At 35.4% G+C, this 11,929-nt stretch overlaps 1 protein-coding gene and 1 pseudogene across 2 annotated transcripts in view; one reads left to right on the forward strand and one right to left on the reverse strand.

The window, feature by feature from the left end:
* Window positions 1–579, reverse strand: part of HUA2 (Tudor/PWWP/MBT domain-containing protein) — a 31,567-nt gene extending 30,988 nt beyond the window's left edge. For both annotated transcript variants that reach the window (XM_089159566.1, XM_089159565.1), the window contains exon 1: window positions 118–579. In XM_089159566.1, the coding sequence (XP_089015692.1) occupies window positions 118–228 (111 nt within the window). In that variant the 5' untranslated portion in view covers window positions 229–579. The remainder of the gene's footprint in view (window positions 1–117) is intronic.
* Window positions 580–8,499: 7,920 nt separating this feature from the next.
* On the forward strand, window positions 8,500–10,074 carry LOC149012779 (pentatricopeptide repeat-containing protein At2g22410, mitochondrial pseudogene; annotated as a pseudogene).
* The last annotated feature ends 1,855 nt before the right edge of the window (window positions 10,075–11,929 follow it).

The raw sequence follows: 11,929 nt of genomic DNA on the forward strand, positions 1-11,929 counted from the left end.
TAAAGATAATTACTTGCATTTCCCAATTCAACCCGCTGAGAAACCCTAATGTTCTCATGTAAAACTGTCAACTGTGAAATTTATCATTCGGTAACAATAGTGAATGAAACAACAGACCTTGGCCGGCCAGGCAGGAAAGCCTTTAACCTTGGCAAGAACGAGATCACCTAAGCTTAACTGACTCTTAGCCTTGGCTTTGTTCGCTCCACGCTTACGCCCGGGAGCCATGGCGGCCGAGGCAACCCTAAACCCAACTTTGTCGTCTTTAAGCTCTGATCAACCAAACCGGAAAGCCCTAATAAACCAATAGAATCAACCAATCCTTCGCATCCGATGAGACTCTTAACATCAGAAAGCAGTAGTAGTCCGGACAAGATTGTGCAACAAAAGTTGCAGCGAAGTGCCGATTAAGGTCACAGGAGATGAAGATGAAGGGTATGGCATTTGAAAAGTGCGGATTGGAAGCGAGGGCGATGTGTGTGTCTGCAACGAGGCCAACCAAGAGCAGAGAAAAGAGAAACGAAGCAGTTTGCTCGGGGAGAGAGAGAGAGAGAGAGAGAGAGAGAGAGAGAGGGAGAGGGAGAGCTAGCGAGAGGAGAGAGACAATATTACTTGTGTAAAATAAGTATTATTCAATCTCCTTCTTCTAACCCACGGAGGTGGGTTAGTGTCCCGCAATGTAACCCTGGGTTGGGTGAGATCGGGTCGGGTCTATATAACTCATTCATATTTTTTAATATTCTAAATTTAAATTTACATCAATTGTAGAAATAAATTATAATTACATTGAAAGTTCTAAAAATACTATTTGTTTGATTTTCCCTTTTTTGTTGTTGAATATTTCTTTGATAATCTCCAATCCGATCTTAGCCACATGACCAATTATATTGTTTGATTTTCGACAAATGTGTTTAATAAAACCAAAAGAAAAGACAAAAATTATTGGGATGTCCTCATTAATTGCTTGTTTTTCAAGTGCATAAATGGGGTCAACGAGCCAAACTACCAAATAATAAATTGAACACTGACAGTGTCAAGATATCCGCCTCGAAGATCTGCTTTAAGTCCAAGGGGATCCAAATAGAACATCAAAGAGCTACGCCAAACTAGAGATATCTTCGACTTTCAATCGACAGGAGCATTCACGTCTCTATAGAGTGACTATATTGAGTTTTGTATGAATCTTGACTCTAGGGCAATGACCCATTTTCTAAGCTTGCTAGAGTTGTTCTGCAAGTGTTAGATAATCTACCACAGTGTTTTGATGAGTTTGGTGAAGCTTCCTGAAACTCTTGGAGGTTTTACAAACATGTGTGAGTATGTTTGTCTTCTAAGTCAACTTCTTTACGTATAAAAAATGAATGACATTGTAACTTTACATAGATATCGAGTAGGTAACAAAATTTGTCATAATACCCAAGTCAACTTTGCTGATGATTGCTTTTGACCGTCATTCAATCTTGATTTCACGGCAACATTAACATTGAGCGTCTCAACTTCAAAGAATCGTCAAATTTGGTCTATTGCACTTTCTCTTATTGTTTTAACCTTCAGCACTAATATTCTTCATGAAATTTCTTTTTTTCTTTTTGAATGAATGATTGTGCATGAATTTTCAAGTGATCCAGATGATTGCTATTTATCTTTGTTTAAACCCTAAGTTTAAGTTCAACGTCAGATTGGCTTGTAAACAACACATGGACGCTCTGCATTTGTTGGTAGCTCAGATCAAACTTTTTGACTACAAATATTTGTGACAGACTAGCAACTAAGAGAGAGGGCACTTTAAAGAGGGAAAAAGAAAAACATATTTTTTCTTCCTCAAGCTTAGATTTTTGTCGTCAGAGTTGGAGCAAAAATATCTATAGGAGGAAACAATAGCAAAACCCTAATAAAAATAAACAAATTTGAGAACACAAGAGGGGGGCAAAATAATAATAATAATAATAAAAGAACAAACATAAAATCCAAAAACAAAGAACAAATTGATTCCAATTTATAGAAACATTTAAAGAAATTCATAGAACCAATTGTGACGTCCTAAAGAAAATAAAACCAAAATTGTGCAGAAGCACGAATCAATGGATAGAGAATATTAAAATAAGATATAACAACCTTGAAAACGCATGGAACAAAATACTCAATAATTAAAAGTTGATTAAAACCACAACCATGACCCCCCAAAAAAAATTTGTTTAGACCATTGTCAAAGAAGAAGATCAAACATAATTACTCATGCAACTCATAAGTTTGCATCTTTTGAATGAAAACATTCCAGCCTGAAGTAGGATAAAATGAAACCCTAATGTGAAACCACAAGAAAAGTTGAGACAAACCAAATCTATCATATTCTCTGTTTCCATCCTTTTTTCTTTTTCTTTTTTTCCCCCTCCAACTCAACTTATTTGGATTCACTATATATTTTGAAATTTAATATTTTAGTAGATGATCTAAGTTTATTTTTAGAGGTAAAGATGACATTAGTTTCTGGCCAAACACACATTCTAACATCATCTATGTGTGTGGGTTAGATATTCTTTTACAAAAGACATATTATTTGTAAGGAAAAGTTATGTTGACCACAACGTGGCGAATTTCATCATATACTCATTATTTTACTCCCTTTAATGTTGAGTCAACAATATCTGCACCATTAATCGTGATATCATTTCTTATTAGTCGAACTCCTTAATGTGATGTCCAATTTTAAGTCTTCCACCTCAAGCTCTTTTAATTCTAGATTGTTTTTAAACAAATTATCAGTACATACCATCATGCACTCAATATGTCCTCCGAGTTTCTTGACAAACTCTAAATGGTGTAACTTCAAAATTCTTCTACAAAATGGTTTGGAAAAAGAAAATCTAAAAAAAGTATAATATAATTTAAAAAAAACCAAGCATTTCACAACACTCATAGGTTTTAACCTGACTCCCCATGCCCTTACTTCTTGTTGTTCACATAAAATAATCGTTTGAAACTTTGAAATTAAAATTTATATTTTCTTGCTCAATGGTTAGATAGGAGCGTAGGATATCTATGGTCATCACCAACCATGTTACGAAGAAATGCATATAAATGTTTTTGAGTTTATTTTGCTACTCAATCAAATATTATTAAAAAAAAAAAAAAAAGACCAAGGTTCTTCTCATATATTGTACTATTTATACTTTACTAGTAATATTATATATGGAAATGCACATAGTAGGGTGTGTTTGAGTTTGTACTTGTAATATATTCAATCTTTCTTTTATTTGTAATTTTTTTAGATTGTTTCCAAATAAGTTAATGACTGTATAAGGTTAGCTTGAGGGGGGATACTAACATCAAAGGTTGATCCGGGATTTAACATTGGGAGAGTCAAGTACTAATATTTACACATGAAAAAGGGTCAAAGGGTAAATTTTAAAAAGTCGAGGAGTGGGAACTTTCAAAAGATTGGGGATGGGGGGCGGATGCTGATATTACACACATAAAAAGAGGATAAAAGGAAAATCTTCAAAAATTGAGAAGGAGCAGGGAGAAATTCCAAAAATCCAGGGAGGGCCATAGCTCCATAGCCTTGCAGTAGCTCTACCCCTATATAAAATGGATTGGGCTACCTTGGATAAAGAATAATGTCCAAAATAGTGCTCGTTATATATACTAAAATGTGTATTTCCTCAAGAGCCTCAAATAGTATTAGTTATAAGAAGAAATAAAGACTAACAAATGTTTAGGGATTTACATAATAGACATATGTGTTGTGTACTTTGTACCAAGACATGGCAAGGTTTATTGATATGATTACACTTCTCAAGAGCATAGATGTTTGTTTAGAATATACCCACAGTTAGTAAGAAAAAAAATTTTATTGAGCCTTTTAAGAGATGAGTTATACTCAAACTCTCGGAGGGGGCTTGCTAACATGTAAAATCACGTCTATATTGTGATCAATCTAGTGAACAAGAGGCAAATTGTGTTTTATTTGTTCTCTTAGTTAATGAAAATCTAAAGTATTATAAAAAATAATTATATGTCTTCCTTTAAAAATACAAATTGAGTTTTTTTATTTGTAAAACCAAATATAATTATAAAAAAATAAAAATAAAAACTCTTATGATTTAGCATGAAATTTTTTTGAAAGACCTATGATCAACATAATTTCATGATTTGAAAATAAAAATTAATGTATAATTTTTATGTTCAAAATATACTCACTAAATTAGTTTTCTTCAATGTCTCAGTTGTTTTTGCATCACAAAGTTTATCATTAATTTTTTATTCTATTATTATCATTAGTTACATTTAGAATGAGAATGTGAGGGAAAGAAACGAAAAAAAGGAATAGAAAGACAATATGTCAATATTAGATATAATTTGTAATTATAATAATATTTTATGCCAATAATGCATGCAAAATTACATGCCTATATTTTTTTTGTTAGGAAAAAGAACTTTATTGATTCAAATGAAAACCACGAGGAATCTCACACATTAGGGAATCAAAGAGCAAGATCCAAGATAAGAAGGGGGGTGGGGAATGTTGATACACAAACCAATGATTCAGTGCATCTTATATCAAAATTCTCCATCTCAGTGAGCACCAGTTTTCTCTTACATGGAAGTAGGGTAGGGAGAGAGGGCAACATGGAAGGTGGGGATGGGCTCCTGTTTGGGAATGGCAGTGTGGGGGACATGAATAGAAATGGAAGAAAACAACATTTCTTGATACCTTTCATTGGCTAGTGGGGCAGTGATAATTTATTGAGATCTTGGCAGAATGAAAGTCGAGGCCATGCTAATATGTGGTATGTGGTTGTGTGACTTGCAGGGCATCACGAGGGGATGGATGGGATGAGTTTCGACACATCCTGCATTCGGCTCTGTCTATGCCAAAAGTACTTTTCTTATCAATTGGGGTCTTCCTCACCAACGCTTGAGCTGGTAAGTTTCATGATGCTAGTCGAAGAGAGATATCGATCTTCCAATTCTCAAGGAATTTGGAGTTGGTAAATGTAAGCAAGCATAAAGAATCTCAGAATGATCTTCATATCTCGCTGCTTTGATGAAGAGGAGTTAGAGGCTATATTATCTGGAGTGAGTCCTTTAAAGAACACATGTTTGTACAATCGAGCAACATCATGCAAAGTACGTACCCTGTCTTTTGATTGGTGTTGCTAGTTTGGACAAGTAAGATGGATCAGCAGTGTCCCTGAACGCCATCGTTGATATCACATGAGAGAATTGAGGGTTCTCATGCAATGTGGGTAGTTCATTCCTCGATGCCCTATACGGAAACAATATGGGCAGATTGTGGCTGATCTGTATTCATAGGCGTAATGTATAAAAATTGTGGGGTTTTGTGCGGCATCAAGCTTAATGGATGTGTGAACTGTGAAGGTCCATACAGAGATCAATGGCTATACGGGCTGCTGAAGAGTAATTGGTAAGGGTCCCTGAAGGGCATTCAATTCCAAGCACATATCCTACATATGAAAACACTGATTGCAAAATATCATAATCAAAGGATAGCCAATTCATATTGAGAATGTGCACCCACATCATGCCATAATGAAAATATATAGCAACTGCTGGAAAATGTCGGATCTCATGGTTGCATGAATATAATATGTTGTCCTCTATACTTAATTACATGACTATCGCTCATAGTTAAAATATAGTTAAAATATTTTATCATTAGTGTTTTAACAACACTTAGCTTGCATTTCGCATAGACAAAATAGTTACTATTTTCCAAGAAAATTTTTTATTAGAAACTATGAGTTTTGGAAAGACTGAGTAAGGATAATTTTTTTTTGCTAATAAATAGAATAAGATTAATAAAATAAATTATTTTAATGAATTATTATTAATATATACATTGATGAATTCTCCATATAAATTGTAGATTTTTATTTGGGGAGTTGAGGTTCATCCGGGCCAGCTTACACGCACATCCTTAGGAGAGACACCTCGACGAGAGTCAAACCCACAACCTCTTCATTAAGAGACATGGGTCTTACTGCTATAGCAACTCTGCATTGGGTATAATTGTAAATATTAATTATTTATATTTTGAATTCATTGGAGATTTTGCTCTTTTTTTATTTATTTTCCAATATATATGAAACTCACTCTAAGAGCATGTAATGACTTATAATATTTTCATTTTTACTTAAATGGTGGTGATGCTACATGAAAATTTTCTATTCTTAAATTTTGTAGGTTGTGCATACAAATTAGTCACTAGGGCTTGATATTTATTAGTGATAGTTTTGTACACATCTTTTATTGTTTTTCAAACGCAATCTTCATATCATACATATATAAATATATACATATCTTTTTTTTTTTTTTTTTTTTTTTCATTGCTTTTAATTCTATTTTTTTTTTTGGTAAATAATTATTTTCTCTTTCTTTAGAAAAGTCTAATATATAGAGTAGTAGATTTTTAAATCTAAACAGTTATTGGTCTATCAACAACAGTTAATCAGCTGGTCTATCAACAACAGTTAATCAGCTGTAGGATGTTTATGTGTGCTAAACATTTGGGGATTTAGAGGATGCTTTTAAAATATTGACTTAGTTATAAAAAATTAAAAAAATCTAAAATTAAAAAATATTTTGTGTAATACCTTGACCTAAATTCTTATTCCTTTGATGTGATGTAGGGTCTGAACCCAAGGACTTAATGATATTGAACAAACAATTCCCTACTAACAACATACCAACCGAGTAAATCAAGCAAGTGTCCTTCATATAAAATAAAGCTCTATAAGTCTATAGAGCAATGTGAAAAAATAACAAAGTCAATCGAGCTAGTGATAATGGGGCTATGCTCCAAAAGATGGTAGGGGTCAAAACCTTGCTGGTAGCACAATTGACTTCAAACCCAGATTTGAAGAAGTCAATTGGATGAACATTAAGGTCCAAACAATGAGCAAGAATCAAATTTTATCACTGTCAAACAGCGGCAGCCGATTGGCCAGTCAATTGCCAATCAACCGGCTAGTTCCTAGACAATTGACAGAATGATTATTGATTTGAAACTTATGCACGGAAAGTAACCCAAATTGACCCAAGTGCCCTTAGAGGTTGCCCTAAAGCCCTACTTAAATCCCCTAATCTATTTTAGAGGCATTTAGAGGCTTGAATAAGGGAGAAAGGGAGGCTATAGGCAGAAAAGTTGGAATCTAACCGTTAAAACTCCAAGAACTGCTAGAAACTCAAAACTCCAAATCAGGTGTAGCTCTCAGCTCTCTACCTCCGCATATAACTTACATTAAGTTTGTTGAAGTATAGAGGTAGAAACTATTAGACTCGGGATTAAAATGGGGGATGATCATGGGGCTTATGAAAGTAGGGGCTTGTAGGTCAATTTCCTAACTAAGGAGGACATGAGGAGCCCCAAATTGCTATAATAACAACAAGAAAGAATCAAAGACCAAGTTTAGAGTCATAGAAAAATTTTGCATGTTTATGTTTTTATACTTGATCAATGGGCTACTCAAGCTTAAGAACTATCAAAATGATGGATTTAAAATCAAGGTGAAGTCTAAAACTCAAGCCTATCTGGTCACCAAGTCAATCGACTGTTTGCTGTTGAAAAGCCAATTTGAGTTATAGAATAGTAGGGATTGAAAAGCCAATTTGAGTTATAGAATAGTAGGGAATCCCTGGAGCATATGTACAACTATTTGATTACCACTTTTAAAAGATGATGCAATAAATTGGGAGGATACCTCCAAGAGTGGCACTTTAATAAACGAGTGCTACACTGCGACAAGGCGAAGAGAATTTGATGCTAGACTCTAGGTCGCTTTTGTAATATTGGTTAGGGATTTTTTTTTTTGAGTAAAAATTGTTTAATAAAATTTAAGGGGAAATTGGGCATTGTTGTATTATTTATTAGATCAATCAATAATACACTTAATATTATTTTCCAATAATATTAAAAAAATTTATAATTATTATAATTACAGTTAAAATGATAGATATATTAATCATATTTATTTATGAGTTGAGATGGACAGGATTTTAACAATTAAGTTATCCCCTTGGACTGGAGCGAAGCCCTCATCATATAAAATTGACTGACAAAAAAACCAATTCTCTTGAGCTTTTGATTGATATTAGAACTATCTTGTGATTTCATTAGTTCACCAATACGCGTAAGAAGTTAGTATGCATGAATGTTGAATTCCTTGATCGATGAACAGATCAATAGCCAGCAAACTAATTCTGAAGAGCCCATGTCTTCCTCAACTGGAATCTTGCAGAAGCATGGTCGAACTAAAGCAAATTCATGCTCAGATTTACAGAAATGGGCTATGGGAAGACCATATAACATCAACTAAATTCTTAGAAACGGTTGTCCTTTTGGATTCAAGCAATCTCCACTATTTTCGCCTTATGTTGAATCAAATGAAGATACCCAACACGTTCACTTGGAACGCCATGATTAGAGCTTATGCGAGAACAAGAAACCCAAGTCTATGTATTTCTTTGTACAAAGAAATGTCAGAGAGAGGTGCCAAACCCAATGGTCTCACCCTGTCATTTGTTTCCAAGACGTGTGCAGATGTGGGAAATGTAGAGTTTCTCTTGGGTCTTCATGGCCAGGTTATGGTGCTTGGATTCTGTTCAGATGATTTTGTTCTTAACTCTCTTATAAATGGTTATGCTGTTTCTGGGTGGGTTGATTATGCAAGGAAGGTGTTTGATGAGTTGCCACATCGGAATTTAATTACTTGGACAATTGTAATCAATTGTTATGTTCGTGGTGGTCGGGCAAAAGAAGCTATAGAACTCTTTTTTCAAATGGAGAAAGAGAGACTAGAGCTTGATGAAGTCATAGTCGTTGCAGCATTTACCGCTTCTGCTCAATTGGGGGATCTAAATCTTTGTAAGAGGTTAGAACGTATGGTTCAAAATTTAGGATTGGAGTTTAATTCTTTTATGATCAATGCATTGATAGATATGTATTCTAAGTGTGGGAGCATAACTGATGCACGTAGACATTTTGATAACATGGTACAAAAGGATGTTGTGTCTTGGAATTCTATGGTTTTTGGATATGGAAGGTCAGGGAACATGGAGGAAGCAAGGAGGCTATTTGATCTGATGCCCGAAAAGAATAAGATATCCTGGAGTGCCTTGCTTAATGGGTATGTGAAAAATGGTGGTTTTAGGGAGGCATTGATGGTGTTTCGTGAGATGCAGGCTAAAGGTGTAAGCCCAAATGATGCTTCCATCACAGGTGCTATTGCTGCCTGTGCCCATCTAGGGGCTTTAGATCTAGGGAGAGAAATTCACTCTAGTTTGGATGATCAGAAGGTCCGATCTGATGTTGTACTTGGCACTGCACTTGTGGATATGTATGCTAAATGTGGGTGTTTAGATATTTCATCCGAACTGTTTGATACGATCTCAAAGAAAAATGTCATCTCTTATAATGTGATGATGTCAGGACTTGCAATTCATGGGAAAGCTTTAGGTTGTGTTGAACTTTTCTCCAAGATGGTGAATGCTGGGATAAAACCAGATAGTGTTACATTTCTTGGCATTTTATCTGGTTGTGCTCATGCTGGCTGGTTGGAGGAAGGAAAGAAGTACTTCAATTTAATGACCCAAATCTATGGGATTGCTCCTCGATCAGAACACATGTCATGTATGGTAGACTTAATGGGGAAAACTGGGCACTTAGAAGAAGCCCATGATTTTGTTAGGAGTTCCCCAATGAAGGCAGATGTTTCTGTTTGGGGAGCTTTACTAGGTGCCTGCAAAACCCATGGCAATGTTGAACTTGGGGAACTGGTTGCAAAAGAAATTCTTGAGTTAGACCCTTGTCATGGGGGTGCTTATACGCTGCTATCACATTTGTATGCTGGTGCTAAAAAATGGGAAGATTTTATGGAAGTCAGAAAGAAAATGAAGGAGACAGGGGTTGCAAGTCGTCCCGGATGGAGTTCAATCGAACTTGAGGGGAAGGTTCATGAGTTCTATGTTGCGGACATTTTGCATCCTGAAATTAAGGAAATTTTGTCAATACTGGGTTTGATGCACGTACCAGATGCTGAATTGGAATCGTAGTGTCTGAACTCGAGTATAAAAATGGGTTTGCAACCTTTAAAGGAGTGAATTGAAGCTTGAACGGAATTGATATAGACTACTAATGTGGTTGAGCGGTGGAGGAACAACTAAAGACAGGAGATGATTTTGGGTACCATTTAGGTAAAAGAATCTCTGAGTTAATGATGTAGGGTACTCACTATTTCTGTGTTTCTTTCTTTCTCATATGAAATGGTTTGGCTGCCCTCCCACTTAGGTTGCCTGTTTATTGTACCTAATAGTTGGGCGTTTATGCCACTTGCTCGGAGAACACACTCATGACTGTATATTAAGATTGAGAAAAAAGCAGAAAGGGAATACAAAAGGTCCTTGGGAACTGGACTTGAAAACTAGGCCTGTAGCTTCCCATGATAAGATATCTGAAATTCAAACAGAAATGATTGATGTCAATTATGTGATAATGTGTAAAACTATTGATGATAGGAAATGGGTCTGCAAAATAGTATAATCGGAAGTGGGGGGTTGGAGAGGGGGAAGAAGAAGAAAGCAGTAAGTTTTGTAACTCATAGTTGAATCTGTTCTTTGAGATTCATCGTGGTATGGATAGGTGGAACCATCAGGATATGATTACAGGAGACATATTTCAGAGGAATAACAAGAAGGGAAGACACTTGGCTTAGGTTTGACTGAATGTTACATTCTAGATAGTAAGAAGCTAGACAATGACAACTCCTGGGGAAATATCTGTATGGTGTAAATGCTTGAATCAGTATTTTAAATTTTCTCTGACCATATGGTTTCTATTTCAAGGCTTTTCCAGTTATGGCTTTGATAAATTTCTGCTGCCAGTTTACTTGCTTCACGGGAAAGTTAATTATGCCCAGCTTTTTTTGGTAGAAAATGATGCCAAGTCTACCTACAGAGGAGTTTTAAGAGACCTACTCCAATTCCAATGGTAGAAAAAACATATGATTTTTGCAATTCTCTGTACAGCCATCTTTCTTCTATTAGTCCACTGAACCGCAGCTGGTTCCTTAACCCTATTCCTCCCATCATTTATCTTTTTGAGTTTTGAAGTCTTAAGGGTTTGAAAGCAATTTTGTTTGATCTTCACTGCCTCTTTCTCACTGGATGTTATGCATTTTCTTCTGTCTTCGCTGAAACATTGCATACCCAGCATAGATTTATGACCCACGTGAAGAGTAACAGAACCAGTACTGCCACTCTCAGTTGATTTCCAGCTCCCTGACCCAGCAAATGTATAACAAGAGGAAACATTTTTACCTTACAGAACGATCCTTTGGGGAGATGTCACCGTCACCCTCCATAAACAAGGTAATAGTGACTTTAATATCTTAATTTAAATGAACCAGAAGGGATACTGCAGGTTGATCAATGCCAAGAATACCAAAAGAGTTCTCTCCTTGTGCAGTTTCTCCATGATTCTTCAGAAGGATGGATCATGATATGTTGCTTTGTAACGAAAACTGATACAGATTATATATGAACTACATCTTTTTATTCTGAATTAACATCCTAAACCAAATGTTGAAGCGAAGATAACCTGACTAATGTTAATAAAAAGATTGCATGGTTGTTCGTCACATGTGATCCAAACATTTTAGATGACTAATTTGGTAATGAAGCATTACGTTTGATGCTACAAGATTTCCGAAATCTTGCTCTAACAAGAAAATTTCTGAATATCCTTAAACATGATAAACATCTTATCCAAGTGAGCTTTACTACAACAAATTTAGGCAGTCTTCCGGGAATATTTATTCTTGCGTGGTAAACATATTGTCCAAGAGCTATGAAGCCATTAGAGAGGAAAGCTGAGAAGATTCAGAGCTGTGGAGGGAATGGCAATTAAAAC

This window comes from Hakea prostrata, chromosome 6, assembly GCF_041222555.1.
Source record: "Hakea prostrata isolate BN-2017 chromosome 6, UWA_Hpros_2, whole genome shotgun sequence".
Lineage (NCBI taxonomy): Eukaryota > Viridiplantae > Streptophyta > Magnoliopsida > Proteales > Proteaceae > Hakea > Hakea prostrata.